This window comes from Haemorhous mexicanus, chromosome 2, assembly GCF_027477595.1.
Source record: "Haemorhous mexicanus isolate bHaeMex1 chromosome 2, bHaeMex1.pri, whole genome shotgun sequence".
Lineage (NCBI taxonomy): Eukaryota > Metazoa > Chordata > Aves > Passeriformes > Fringillidae > Haemorhous > Haemorhous mexicanus.
This window is the reverse complement of record NC_082342.1, coordinates 11,126,285-11,142,120: the sequence shown is the minus strand read 5'-3', so window position 1 is coordinate 11,142,120 and position 15,836 is coordinate 11,126,285. Positions and strand designations below refer to the sequence as shown.

Genomic DNA, 15,836 nt, shown 5'->3' with positions numbered 1-15,836 from the left:
TTAAGAAGTTTTGCGTAGAGGGTGTAATATATTTATACTGAAAATATTTTAACTTTTTTACTTCAATTTTTTTCTAAGAATAGAAGGAAAGTGCTATTATTGTTTTACTTCAGAAGCCAGTCCCTACCATTAGAAAAGACTTGGCATAGCCATTCACACGCACACTAAAGTGCTCAGGTGCAGTATCAAACAGACCAGTGAAGAATATACAAAACACCATTGTGTATAATACTGTGACAGTTTTTCAATATATTCACATACAGTAATCTCTGAGTACCTGAAAGGAAACTGGCCATAAATCCTAAAGAACCTTGTCTATAAAATTGAGTAACCCATCAATATACTGTATCTCTTCTAAAAATACCCGTATTTTACAATAATATACAAGGTATCTGCTTGCAAACACAGAAGTAGCCATAAATAAAACTTTATTCTTTCTTTTCATTTACAAGCTACCAAGTACCATGTATTTACACAGCACTGGACACTTAAAGTAGTTGCAGTCACAAAATGATCCAGACAGCTGTTGATAAAGTAAAGAATCTTAAGATAAAAGCAAAGTAATACTGTAACAGATAAATGGCAAAAAAGCAGTTTTGCCATAATGATCAGACTTGCATGTTGCATCAATTCTGGTTGAAACGACTGAGCGCCATGCGATTCTCAGCTTTAATCGTTTGCAGTCTGGCTAAAGTTTGTACAGTCATTTCTCTTTTGCAGTTATTAAAATAAAAAAGTTAAAAACTATAGCAGCAACAAGCAAACCCTGTGACAGGAAGGCAAGGTTTAAGAACTAAAAAAGTTTATACAATGTGCTTAGGAAGGTCTGCAGAATTTATCTTCCATCGGCTGGAGTTCGACTGAGTGACAACATGATTCGGGCATATCTTTCACACAGTTCATGTGTGGAGTAGGAGGGTAACTTTGGCGGGTCATTGAAACCTTTAATCTCTGTAGAACAATCTAGCAGTTTTGGCAGGAAATCTGTCAGTTTTTCTTGCAAGTTGGCTGCAAATCAAACCAGAAAAACAAACATAAGCGTTTATGTCCACATGTAGAATTGGCCTTTTTCTGCCCAGTGTTGACTTTTTTTTAAATTAGTGGGTAGAGGTAGAGGAGTTTCACTTGGAATAATTCAGATTCTTTAGACCTACTAAGCAATAACTAGGACATACCAATTTCCTTGTAAGATGTTGATATAAACTCCCCTTTACAAAGTCTAACACGACAAATGTCTTCCCACTCAAAAAGCATGTTTCCTTTACAGCCTGATACCCCAATGCAAAACAAAGAAAAATCTTTTATTTAAATGTGTACAAAATTATTCAAAAGTCAAGGTAGCTCAAAAGCATTATCAAGGCAAAAAAGATACAGGTTTAATTCCAGATATTGAAAACATCATACTCATAAAAAAGGTGCACAAGGGCCTTTTATCTTAATAAATTACTTACGTTCCATTTCTTGTCCAAGATAGGAACACCAACGGTTCCTCATATCTTCCACAGCAACAATATCTTTCTCTTCCATTTCATCCACCAGTAGTAATGGCAAACACGGGACAATAAGCTCGTTCATTATGATCAGGCCATTATTTACTTCCTGATCGTCTCCTGATTCAAACAGTGCTGCAGCATGTTCATTTAGTTTCTTCAGAAGCCACCACAAAAAAGGAAAGCCTTTAAGTACACAGCATTTCACAGTCTACCATGCATCATTATCAGTTTGTTTTAAAGCACAGTCTTCCTACAGAATTACCTGGCAGTTTGTATTAACCACAGCTGTATTTTACTATTTACTCCACGATGCTTATGCTGTCCTAATCCACTTGAACTTGTGCTGTTCCTCAAGCCACTTCATTTCATACCTGCCAACTCCAATTTTGCAGCTGTTTTGTTAAGACTGAGATTTTATCACCAGCTTTTATTTTTTCACTATTGTTAAAAGTGACATAAAAAGGAAAAAATCCCTTGTTTCAGGCAAGGCATCATTGCTGATGTCTTTCCCAATATTTGTCTCCTTGTCAAACCACGGCAGCAGGGTGAGTCTGCTCACCAGCTCTGTCAACCACTGCTCCCACCCAGCCCAGACACGACCACAGTAAGCCCACTATTATCATAAAGAAAATTATTGGCTAGTCACAAAAAATGGGGGGAATAATGTTTTCTTTTTAAATTTTGCTTTTTGTTTCCTCTTACAGCCTCAGTATTAAATTACTAATGCAGGGAGGTTTGACATTTGTTGTATGTGATGGCAACACTTTTCTATTAATTAATTTTATTAGAGCTACACAGCAAATTTAACATTTTGAGACATATAGTTCCCCCTTCACTTACTAGCAAACACTCTCGTCTGTAGTGAGATATCAGCTCTTCATCGTGCCCTCTGTAGGGGCCTTTGGACAAGAGTTCTTTGTTATTCTGGTAAGCATAGATAAGGTAGAGCAAGGCTTCCATGTAACTGAAGTGAAGAAACAGAAGCATTAGGTGCAACATCCACATACCACCTGCCTCAAGGTAACTACTTGTTCCTCCAAGGACAAGCAACTCTAATTGCTGGAGAGCAAGTCCACCCCTTTCCACCAATCTCTTCATAATTTATTTTTTTACACCATACAATTTTGTCTTTTACACACACTAGAATAAATTATTTTATAATTAGGTTAGATCATTACAAACAATGTCTGATCCAAAGCTCACTGAAACCAAAGGTTATGATTTCACTCACTTGAAAAACAACTTTAGATTGGCCTTGAGTATCTATGAAAACTTAATTTTTCCTGACTGAATTTATGTCACATTGGGTTTGAGTTTCCATTGCCATGAATATCTTGATAGCATTCTCCACCTCAGCAAATAAGATTTAAAGCTGTCGTCTTATTTCTATAACAAAAACTGTGAATTTTTAAGCTTTACTAATTTAAAGTTTCCAAGCTACTTGAAATCTAATGTGATGGAAGAAGCCATCATAGCATTTCAACAGCAGAAGCGCTGTCAGACTGTTGATATTTCTGTCTTTAATCTGAATGCAGAAGATAAATGCAAGGCTAATTGGTAGAGAAGGAATAAAAGAGCACCCAAGAACCTATCAGTTAAGTAATTGACAGAGATCCCTTCATGCACAGATGAACAATCTCCCCTCATACTGCTGCACATCATCTCCTGCAAACACCTGAAATGGTTGATTCTCTGATTTACAAAGATTTACTCTCTGATTTACATAACTGTCAGTTATGACAGACAAGCACTGAAAGCAGTTCTGGTAGCTACCCTAAAAACAGGCAGTGTGATATCTCATTTTTACTCAAATAATAAAAAAAAAAAAAATCTAGGAAGAGAAATTTCCTAAGGGAGTGGTTAAAGGAACATGAAATTGTGCACTCCTTCCGGATGAGAGTATGAGCTCATGTGTCAAGTCGAAACTATCAAAACCAACTACTAATCTACTAAAAGAGGCTAAAAATTATGTGGACACACAGAGCATATCTGAATACGAGTCAAGAGTTTTCCAAAGTAAATAACTCAAGATGTAAGGTAATACCTCCCAATGAGACAATATAAAAACAAGGGAAATGGTTACTTGAAGTCCATTTTTCCTAGCCATAAAAGCTCTTCATACCACTGGTTACCAATAAAACCGACCAGACAGCTAGAAATTTAATGTAGGAGGAAAGGGTAAGAAAAGATGATTACAAGAACTGAAACTGCTGGTTTAAAGCCAGAGGGAGTGGACCTCCTCCCATTCTTAGTTCAGTTATTTGTGAAACTGCAGGTTGAAGCTACAGTGTCAATAGCTCCGCTGATGCAAATTAAAACTCAGTGGTGATAGTTACTACCAGTCACCCTCTTCTTGCTCCTTCTCCTCAGCCTTTCCTGAAACAACGGTGGTGCCATTTAACACCAAGGTAAGTTATTTTAGATTATCATGACTGTATATCCAAGCTCAGACTCCTTATATATCTTGGGTCTGAGGAATGGACTACAGTAAAATTAGCAAACAGATCCCTAGAACCATAGGGTGGCCTGGGTTGAAGGCCATGGGCAGGGGGACACCTTCCACTAGATGAGGCTGCACAAAGCCCCACCCAGCCTGGCCTTGAATGTTTCCAGGGATGGGGCAGCCACAGCTTCTCCAGGCATCCTCTTGCAGTGCCTCACCAAGGAATTTCTTTCTGATAACTAATCCAAACCTCCTCTCTGTCAGTTTGAAGCCATTCCCCTTTGTCCTGTCACTCCATGCTTCTGTAAAAGGTCTCCATCTTTCTTGTAGGCTCCTTTCAGATACTCACAGGTTGCTTTCAGGTTTCCATGCAACCTTCTCTTCCTTCAGACTGAACAGCCCCAACTTTCTCATCCTGTCTTGACTGGGTAGGTGCTCCATCCCTCTGATCACCTTGGTGCCTCCTCTGGCCTGGCTCCAGCAGGTCCCTGTCCTTGCTGTGCTGGGAGCCCAGAGCTGGATGCAGCCCTGCAGGTGGGGTCTCAGCAGAGGAGGCAGAGGGGCAGAATCCCCTCCCTGCCCTGCTGCCCATGGGGCTTTGGATGAGCCCAGGACATGGTTGGCTTTCTGCCTTCTCACAGCTGAACTGCACATAAGTTCGAGTGTGTGCAGCCTAAACCTAAAATCACTGAAGCTGCTCACAAAATTCTGGAGCTCACTAGGTTGAGGCATTGGAAAAGACACAGAAAGCACAGAATAGCAATATCTTAGCACTGCTTTGAAAAAGGCATTTCAGTCAAAACTGAAAAGCTGTACTGGCTTTCCAAGAAACTTAAAAGGCAACTGGTAAAGCGTTTGTTCACTTTTAAGTTGCTGCCACAAGAGTGAGCTGCAGGCAAAACTCCTACCAAGGCTCATTAGCTGCCTGGGTTCATCTCAGCCAGAGTAGGTTACTGCTCCACACTAAAGTCAGAGGAGAACTGCCTGAAAAACCCCTTAATTCTCCACCTGCAGTGAAAAGTAGGCCTTGTCACCCATCATCAGGGATGACAAGTGACCATTGAAAGAAGGCATGAAAAAGATAGACCAAACTAATGTTGATTTCTGTGTTTGTTCAGCACAATTAAAGAAATAAATACTGCTTGAATAAAGGTTGACTTTTGGCTCCATCAAGACATCAAGTGGTGCTAGGTTATCATTCAGAGGTTTTGAAGCTAAGAAAAGTTTGTCAACAGACAGGTGGGTTTGTGGGGGGGAAAAAAGCCTCAAAACAGTCCTACTAATGAAAATCATATTTCTGTTATGAAAGTCTATCCTTTCATGAATATTTTTGAAGTTATGTTTTTATGATTTTAGTGTTGAATGAACTGACAGGGATCAGCAGTTTAGTCTTTTTTCCGGCATAAGGATGGCACCATTGCTCTCTTAAGTGTGCAAGGTGGGAATCTCTGTAAATCTCTGAAACCTTTGGGAACCTGAAGCTGAAACACAGGTATGTATTTGCACAAGAAGCCTTTGGAGCAGGTCACTGGATAGCCAGATCTCATTCATCCACTAACTATACTTTAGTCCTACTATCTTTGTATCAGAAACTTCATTAAGCACTTCTGAAATGGTACCTTTTATTTCTGACCCATATTAGAGTGTAAGTATTATCACATTGGTGATAATAGGCTTGTTTTTTAAATTATGAAAGTTCTTTCTAACAAACACCTCACCCTTATTCTGCAAGTTATTGTAAATAGTGGAGAACGTAGTTTAGCACATAGCAGAAACCTGTGCTTCCCTCTCTCCTCCAAGGCATAACCAGAATATGTTATGGCAAGAAGGAATTTATTGAAAATATTGGTATTTTATAATTGAAGGTGCCACTCTGGAGTCCCAGTGACAAAGAACTTGAAGATGTTTCACCCTAGCTGTAATCTCAGAGAATACATGAAGGGGTTCCTATAAACCACACCAATGCCTGTAACATTTTTGCCTCTTTAAAGAATGAAGCAACACCAGACTTCAAATAAGCCAGGCAATCTTCTGACTAACATTTGTACACAAACTGTTTAAGACCAATAGTGTAGCATATTTCAATTTAGATTATTAGTAAATGTACTGTTTATTACATGGTGGTAACCCGAAGACAACCCAAGACTCTGGGCTCATGGTGTTAATCTGTATAAAAAGAGGTATCGTGTCACAAAGGCAAGGCTGTGTCTTTTGCAATCAATTTTCCTGTATTGTTTGGGGCCTTTCTTTTTTGTGAAGATATAAGATGAGAAATATGGAGCAATTTACTACTCAACAAAGAGACAAAGAATTAAATTTGACTCCCGCTACAAATTTCCCTACCTATTATTTTATACATGAAAAATCAGTGATTGACTACATTTATACTGTAATCACCATTCTTGTTGCATGCGTAGATCAGAATAAATATGAGCTGTTCTGAATTAAGTACATAAATGTCATCCATTTTATACAGCCACAATTTCTGACTTGGTTCAAAAAGAGAAGGGAATGAATCACCATAGAGTTAAGGACAATCAACTACAGCTATGACAGCTATGCATGACAGTTTTACTCAAATATGTTCTGTTTTCCTGACCTTTAAAGGCCACCATAGGTTTTGGCTCAGACTAATGCAGAAGGTAAAAGTGCTTCAGTGGGAAGACCCAGCCAAAAAGCAGGAAAGACACAGACTTGACTAATTGTGTCTGCTAATGAAAGCAGATAAATATATGTGCACACAGTGACACCCAGAGCATTTAAGAATAGAAGAGAAGGAATAATAGGGGTGCATGTGGAGGGGGCTCTGTAAAGAACCCATGGCTTGTATAAGAAATTGGAAATGGAAATTAAAGACTTCTTAATTTAGAAAACAGCTTTACTTATCAATATTACATTTTGCTTTCACATTGTTCCACTACATTTGAGTTCTATACTACCACTTACCTCTTTTTTTGGAAAAACTCCAATCCTACCATGAGAAACATGGTTGTTTCCCTGAAATGTCTATAGTCTTGATGCCATCTCTGCATGTAAGAAAGGGTAAATAGAAATTCATCCACAAACATGAAATATAATTTTTTTTTTAAACACATACCTCCCCCTCCAGTTAAATTTAGTGTCCAGTCACAGTAAGTACTAAGGATGCCAGTGGGCTTCCATATGAGGGAAGTCCACCAGAATCCACCCTTCCCTCAATAAAAAGAAAATTTTTAAATGTCTTAAATATTTCTATATGAGATTATTCTTACAGAACCTATTACCATTTGAAAGGAACACAAAGCATCTTTGGAGAACCACAGGTAAAATTATACAAGATCTTGTTTTTTCTTCCCTGTATTACTCAGGAAGTGTTGGAAAGCTTTTTTGTATGCCAGATATTAAGCTTAATTTTCAATACAAGAATGACATAGAAAAAGCCTGAACACTTTACATGGGAAGTGCTAAAAAAACCACAAATGCAACTCCGATGAGATGCTCTTGCTGAAGCAGAACATTTATCTTACTGCATCACCATTTATACCAAGTGACTCCTGGTTCACTTTACAGGTAAATGCTCCAGGTGAGAAAGGCACTTTCTCTACAGAGGGTTAAGTGCTGACTCTCAATTGAGCATTAAAGATAAAAGAGGGGACAGAACACCATAAGACACAGCTACTAGCAGATTCAACAGAAAGAGCTTGAGAAAACATCCATAAAATGCCAGCTCACTATACTGGACTGACACAATTGATGAAGAAATCCCCAACTACCTATTGCAGGAGCTAAAAAAGGGGCAATTTTCTGCAGAGGAACAGAAGATAGCTCTAAAGGTAGGGAGTGGGGGTAAGTCCAGAATTGTTTGTTCTCTCTGTGCAGCATCATTCAGAAAATGGTAAAACACTGAGCCCTGCACAGCCAAGAAAATGCAATTAAAATACCCCTCTGAAGGTCCCTCCCTATCAGTGACTAGGGAGCCAAACTGTAATGCAGTAGTATCTACTCTAGGTCCTAAACCTGGTAATGAGAAGTAAAAATTAAAATATTTTTCATTGGATTTGTGAGGGAAAGATTATTCCCAATTACCCTCCTAAGCAAGTTTTTGGACCTACCAATACAACAAGGAAGTACAGGTGGTGCACTGGAATCTGCCCAGGACATAAATACCCACTGTTAAAAGGTCTTCATGAACAGTATTACTCAGACTTGAAACTGTTGCTGGAAAATCAGCTACAGGCTTAGCTTTAAATGTGAGATGAATTATTTTTGCAGCTATTAGTCAGGATTATTTAATGTTCAATATTCACTCTCACTTTCCCTCCAAGTTTTTCTAAACAGCACAGGAGGAAAAAAAAACATTTATACCAAGTGACTCCTGGTTCACTTAACAGGTAAGTGCTCCAGGTGAGAAATTAAATGAATAAGCTGGTTATGCATGGTCTCAGCAAAGAAAAGAATCTGCTGCTCATAAGAAAATGGGAATAGTAGCTGCAGAGATAGCTGGAGGAGAAGCAGGAATGGGACTATGCCTGCTATGCAGCTCTCAAGATGAGCAAGGCTGGGCACAGACCACTCTCCTCCTTCCTTGCCAGCTGCCTAGAAAAAGCCATGTGGCTCATGTGCTGACAAATTACAAAATATTGTTAGTGACGTCAAGACTTGTTAACAAAGTAAGGACAGATTCCAACCTGACACTTATTAATGACTCAAACACTGGAATTACAGATGTGGAAAAAAAAGCTTTAGCTCAAGAGCAGCCTTTAGACAAATAAGGGCTTTAAATAAAAAGCCAGTTTTAACTTCTCAGTCTGAGACAAGAAGAAATTTGTGAAGACAGAATTCAGCTTTACTAATAACTATTTCACATTAGAACTTAATTTAAAGCATAAGACTGACCTCATATTCTTCCATGTTTACTTCATCTGGCTTTATCATTTCAAGTTTGGCTTGAGCAACCTTCATTATGTTACGGCACCTTACAACAAACAACAGAAAAAAAATCATTAAATATTACTGGAAATTCACAGAGTATTATATTATCCTTACAAAGACAGAAGCCTTAAACAGTATGAGCTAGAGCCTTATGCAAACCAGTATGAAAATGCCTTGGAAAATGTACATTTAATTATGCATGGTATATTCAGCAAGAGAGGGCACACTTTTGAAGTATGTGTGATGGAAGCCTGAGCTATTTAAAGGATTATTTCTTTTATTTCACTAAATTGCCACATTGCTCAGTCTTTCTTTTAATTTTAAATTTCAGATAGTTTGAATCTCCCTGACAATTACTTTGCACAAGTTTAGAAGATTATTGCCTACACAGAAATCAGGCTGTTTTCTAACTTTTAATTTACCTATTTATATAAGTTAGTAGATGAAATTTTGAGTGGAAGAGAGACGTAGTCTTGCTCTTGAGTCAGTCACTCACCCAGTTGGAAAGACTTTGCTCTCTAATACTAGCTTTCAAGGCAGTAAGAAAACACAGTGAAAGAAAGTACAGAAAACTATGTGCAAAATTATGAACAACCCTGAGCATTTCTACTTAGATGAGTAGAAACTGAACTTCTTGATTAGTCTTTTAGCAGGGATTTTTATAAAGATGATTTGTTTTACAATGTAAGTGTGCAAGCTATTAACTAGGAGATAAAGCCAAACACACCAGCCAAATATGAAGGGGTGTTTCCACACATCAGAGAACATTCATGAACACAGGAAATGAGATGTGCAGATCTTATTACCTTTCATCAAAGCTGAGATTGTGATCTCCAAACTGCTCCAGTAATGTCCTCTCAATTATCTTCTTTGGTGCCTGGTTTTGGATGAAGTAAACAATTGCATGACGCAAACGATAATCACATTCAGGTGGTGGATCTTCCTGGGCTAATTTTAGCAGGCGTGTGTACTCCAACTTAATTGCCTACATAATTTAAAAAAAAAAAAAAAATAGACATTATTCCTTCTGGCTTTTAACTCAAACATCACAGATACAAGATACTTTATGTGCCATGACATTTTGCCTATAAAAATTTTTAACAGTTCCACAGACCACCTTTCTAAAAAGTCTAAACTATATTTTTAAAAAGAAAACAAAAAAAACCCCACAGATAAATTGTCAAGTTGGTACTCTCTCTCACCAGTTAAGCCTGACAAAATCCCAAGTAAACCTTCCCTTCAAAAGTAGCTCCAATTCTGTGCTATGTCTCCCTGAGAGGAGATTTATCCAATCCTTAGAGAGGTTTCTTTAAGCCCAAGACAAGTATAAAATTTCAGACACTTGACCTTAAGAAATCTTCTGAAGTCTCATAAGGTAAAAAAGTACCTCTAATACATAGTTAAATGCAAAGACATGAATAAAAAAATACCCTACAGGAAGTTTAGTGAACGTGTATGACTTGGAAAATACTAAGTGGAATGAAATATGTACTTCAATGAAAAACAATTGATAGGATTTCTGAAGAAAATAATAATTCAATATGAACAGTACTGCCCTATAGGGCAGGATGCAGCCCTCCCTGAATAATTTAGAGAAATTTTAAAGGCCATCAGAGTAATTTACTTTTCTAGCTTTGCCAGCACATTAGATTTTAATGAACACCATTTGATATGTTCATTAGATTTTATTCACTGACACTATACAGCATAAACAGGAGCAACAAGAAAAGGAATTACAAAAATGGTGACAAATGTTAACACACATTCCATAATTTCCCTCTGAAAACAGGGAGGTTATCAGATGGTTTCCTAACACATTAGCAAAGTTTCAATACAACATATGCATAAAATAAAGCATCAAAGCAGTCACAAAAAAAAAAAAAAAAAAACCACCAAAAAACCCCTGCTCAGTATTTCAAGTGTCTTTATGCTGTAACACCTGACATTTAACTATCAGAAATTTGGGCTCCCATCCTCTGCTAATAAAACATTTTGTTTCAGGACTAAACATGTAGGGTAATAATCATACAGTTTTAACATAGAGCACGTGGAGACCTTTAAAACTTAGGAGAACATTCTGCATCAACATCTTTAAATACTCATGATTTGCATTACCACTAAAAAGGATGTTTACGACAACATCATAAATGCCAAAAGCCACAGAGTTTTGATTATCTTACATCAGAAGTTCCACCATTAGAAAGTCAACATGGTTAACAACTAAACCTAGTTTATTGAGGAAGCAAAATTAAACTGCTTTAGACATTTATTTTTCATATAATTACTTAGAAGTAGGAAAAATGCAACACAAACCCAATATTTTTATAATAATTTTAAAATAATGTGTTATTCTACAGATTCAGGAATCTTTAACAAAATGAAAAGAAATGTACTGTCCCTATTTCTCTACAGAAAAAAGGGACAGTACAAAAAAGTATTATATACTTTCATTTTCTCACTAAGGATAACAAACATCTTAAAGGAAACATTCTGCAATAAGTTGTCTATAAAGATTAAAGAACGAGGATTGGAAGAGATGACTGACCAAGAAATATCTGAATGTTAGTCAAGTCTTAAACCTGAGGTCTAGAGGGGGAGTGGAACCTCGGCTGTAACAATGACCCACACCAAAGGAGTATCACCTGAGTAACATTAAAACCAAGACACAGAACCCCCTCCAGTTTTTTAGAAACACTAATTTCATAAAAAAAAAAAAAAAACACATAAAGGAACACAGCAAAAGTAATAAAAGACATCATAGAAGCTTTTATAGTAAGTTATGGGAAAAAGTGAGATTTCATGTGATGTGTCCCAAACTAAAAATTTTGCTCCCAAAACAACCCCACTTCATCTGCATTCATTCATACTAATGTAATCCTTCCAAATGAACCATATTTCACCTCTTCTAAGCTATTACAAACACAACTCATCAGAAAATGAGTAAGGAAAGTTTTCTACTTTATGTCAAAACATTTTCTCACTCAAAGACATTCTGCCCCTGTGAAGCCTAAATGTTTAAAGACTCAAAATTAAAGACAAAATCATTTCAACTGAGCATTGTTTTGATAATTCTAAAACATTTCATAGAGTTTTATTTTGAAGTAATTTTCTGTTTTAAAATTATCAAAACAACCTTCATATTAAAAAATATAATTAGATATAATTGAACTTTCTGGTTCAAATCAAGGAGTGATTTGATCAAATGAGGATTTTTTTTTTTTAACTTGAAAAACACTTTACATATTTTCATTAATAAATTTGAAAATTAAAAAAGTAACCAACACTGAATCCCAAGCAAACCCAGTTTCACTGAACAGAGGCTGTGGCGGATGTCTCTCCCTTCCCTGAGATCAGGCACAGTTAACAGAGACAGCCCAGCACACACATTATGGTTATAACCCTTCTCTAAAAATCCATGTCAAACAATCACACAGGCAAACCAAGAAACCAGTCCATGAGGTTTCAATTTCCTTACCAAGGGGTTGAAGAGCTTTTTGTTGGTGATGTTAGGGTTTTTTGTTTGTTTGTTGCTTGTTTGGGGGTTTTGTGGCTTTAGAATTTCTTATACAGCATAACAATTAAGAAGAAAACAGACTGCTACTCAATGACAAGCAAGAAACTTTTCTCCTCTCCAAATCACATTTGAGAGGATTTTACACTTTACATCATGTTAAAGCAACTCGCTTTCTAATACCCTGAAAATTCAAAAGGCCAGGAGCTAAAGGTGCTCAGAAGTTTGTGTATTTAAGAAAATGAACACATTCCTAAATCTGATGTCACAGTGAAGACTAATCACCATAAAAAGCCTAATGTCTAATTCCCAGTAATAAAACACTGCTTAAATAAACAGTATTGACATCCATGCAGTTACACAAAAGCAAGCAATTTAAAATTACTAAAAATCTTTTAAAGAGTACAAACCAAGAAAATCTCTTTGAAATAAACAACAAATGACTAAAAGTCCCTGGGTAAAAAAAATCCTTATGTCCTACAGTCTAGCAAAGGCATGGGTTTTATTACTAACAGGAGAAAAAACCCATATATTTTTGTTGATCACACATCTAGGTTTTATATTACTAATATGTTACTCACTTCTGTTACTAAAAAGCTAAAATGCAGAAAGGTCTATGAGCTGCTAACATCAACAGGGCAAATATCTGTATATTTCAAGGGAGAAACATCTAAATAAGGGACTGATAAAGACAAGCATGTATAAATGCTGGAAAAGACTTTATATATAGAAAGGGGTAGAGGGAGTAGCATATCTAACAGGAAAAGTCAGAGGAGAAAAAGTTGAAAATGTTAGTTGTACCTTAAAGAACCCTGCTTCTGGCCCACACCTGTCATAAACATTCCTGGCTTTACCTATAGCCATGATAATACCTTGCATGTTCGGGGTCAGCATGACCTGCCATAAGGGATTTAAGGTAAAAGTTTTGAATGATTAATATTTTAATGACTAAATTCAATATGCCTTTAGTCTCATGCAAAATGAAAAAGCAACTTAATGCATGCATACATTGATATGGAACACTTCAATACAGATCTAGTGAGCATATTCTGCAATTCAAATCATGGCATGTGTTTATATAGTTTTACTGTAGCAACATTAAAGGAATCTTACAAAAAAGAAAAAAAAAAAAAAAAAAGGGAAAAAAATCTGTGTCAAAAAAGTTACATGGACCAAACTTCCCAGGAAAGGAACATGCACAGTTCAGCATTAGTATCAAGCAGAAACTGCACACTGAATGAGTGCTACTCATGGCCATCAAAAGATTAAAAACAAAAGTTTCAAGTAGAAAAATCATCCAATCACACTTGAGATATACTGCACTAAAGCCACCTGTGTTTTATGCATATTTCAAGGTCAAAATAAGAGACTCACTGCTGCAAATGCAATCAATCCCTGAAACATCTGCAGACAATTTCTTAAACATCAAACCCAAAACAATTAAGAAACATGAAGCCAAACACAAGACATCTCTCACTGCTATTCACATCAGTTACACACAATTTGATACAACCAAGCTACTCAGAAAAGCCTTTCTCTTTTTGATCTGTAAGCAAAGGAAAACACTCCCTCCCTGCCCAAGGTATTGCTGGCGCAGCAACAAATGATGAAGGATCTTAAACTCCCTATGAGTCTCCCACACATAAAAACATTTTAAAAAGTGAATACACTCAGAAAATGAATAAAGACATAGGCAAGAAAGTTACCCCCTAGAACGACAATGGCATAGGGAAAAAAGGAAAAACAAACAAGCAGGTCATTATATGACGTTAAATCTGCATTTTTTTTTTTCAAGGTGGAGACTACACATCTGTGAGAAGCTAAACTCAGTGTGACAATGTCAATTAAACAATTTTATTCCCCACCCTATCCTCCCAGTTATAACTGATCACACTTCCAGGGCACAATGACCTGAAATATCTATTTGCCTAGGAAAGCTAAAGCTCCCCAAGAAGCCATGAAGAATATGGGCTGCACCAACTCTATTCCCAGCCAAAAAAAACACAGAGTAAGCAGTGACAAGGCAGGGGCAGTTTGATGACTGGCAGTGTTGCTTTCTACTGCTGAAACTGGGCAGCAACAAAAAATGCTCCTCAGAAAAACAACCGGCCCCTCAATTATTCCTCAAAAGTAGCAATTACATGTACCACCACAAGTCTGAATTATTTTTGATATTCACAAGATTCAGTTCTACCAGCCATATCATTTGCAGGTTATTTGCATGGCTAATTTAAGCCCCAAAGCCTGAAGAGTTTAACCTTGGCAAGTAAGAGATCAGACTTTACTGGACTGACAAAAAAGCACAAACATTAAGAACATTTCTCAGTGTCCCGTCCCCTTTTAAATAATGCAGCAGTGTGCAGTCTTATCACCAGCATTTTGAAGGCTACCCGGCCTAACACAAACATTCAACCTCCACAGCTGAAGAGACAGATACACCTCCAGTGGAAAAGGCAGCATGCAAACCGTGCCCAATTAAGAGTTTGTAGTGCTTTCCTTCCGTATTTCACGACAAACTATGACATTGTTAAAGATCACAAATCGCTAAGCATTTAGTTTTGCAGAAATCTGTTAGGTGTCACAGTGTGCAAACATGCCAAAAATTCTCATCAGGCAGCACAAGGAAGCACCAAGGAGGAGCGGTGCACACAAGTGCAATCCGAGGTACCTCATCGTCATAACCCCCCTCCTCTGACTCAATCACAAAAGTCCCCACATCGGGGATCGCCACCTCTACCACTCGCTGGGTAGGAGCTGCTTGAGCTGGGGCATTATCAGAGCTCTGCAGAAGAAAACCATTATCAGTACATGCTTAGGGGAAAAAAAAGAATAATCATAATCATTATCAGAAAATACAATAAAATTATGGAGAGATGCAAACTGACAGGCTGATCTAGTACAATGATGTCCATTGCTTAAATTCTGAAAAAATTCAGAAGCTGTATGTAGTTAGAGAATATAATTGATATTTATAATTTTTTAAGCAGTACATTTTAAAATTAAGCCATAATTACTGAAATTATTTAATTTTTTCTTTATTCACTAATTCTATCTTTACAGGTTAGTATACCAGTATTACAACTCTAATATCCATTACAAATTTAAGTCGCTTGGCAAAGGATGAGTCTGTAACCACCATTTTTTGTACACTTCACCCCAAAATTACTAAGTATAACATAAAATGTGAGATTAGTTTAGGAAGGGACCTCAAAGATCATCTAGTCTTAAAGATGCCACCCACTAGATCAGGTTGCTCAGAGACCCATCCAGTCTGGCCTTGAAGAAGGCCAGGTCAGATACTTCATATCTGAAATACCTGATAAAGTCACACTAAAGGATAGAAACAAACTGAAAGCTAACATTTCCCAATGGTCTGGAGAGAAAAAAAAATTTTAAAAAGCCTTTTAAAGAACATTTAAAGGAGCATTACATTAAACTGGATTATTTTTAAGCAGAGTGATTAAACAGAAAATCAGGA

At 37.0% G+C, this 15,836-nt stretch overlaps 1 protein-coding gene across 4 annotated transcripts in view; it reads right to left on the bottom strand.

Moving 5' to 3' along the window:
• Positions 1 to 411: 411 nt before the first annotated feature.
• The window catches only part of USP25 (ubiquitin specific peptidase 25), an 88,359-nt gene continuing 72,934 nt past the window's right edge, over positions 412 to 15,836 (bottom strand). For 3 of the 4 annotated variants that reach the window (XM_059872914.1, XM_059872922.1, XM_059872935.1), the window contains 8 exons: positions 15,027 to 15,140; positions 13,160 to 13,255; positions 9,654 to 9,832; positions 8,812 to 8,890; positions 6,883 to 6,962; positions 2,334 to 2,457; positions 1,452 to 1,647; positions 412 to 1,008 (listed from right to left, as the gene is read on the bottom strand). In XM_059872914.1, coding sequence (XP_059728897.1) covers positions 836 to 1,008; positions 1,452 to 1,647; positions 2,334 to 2,457; positions 6,883 to 6,962; positions 8,812 to 8,890; positions 9,654 to 9,832; positions 13,160 to 13,255; positions 15,027 to 15,140 — 1,041 coding nt within the window. In that variant the 3' untranslated portion in view covers positions 412 to 835. The remainder of the gene's footprint in view (positions 1,009 to 1,451; positions 1,648 to 2,333; positions 2,458 to 6,882; positions 6,963 to 8,811; positions 8,891 to 9,653; positions 9,833 to 13,159; positions 13,256 to 15,026; positions 15,141 to 15,836) is intronic. The other variant, XM_059872928.1, reaches the window with a different exon arrangement.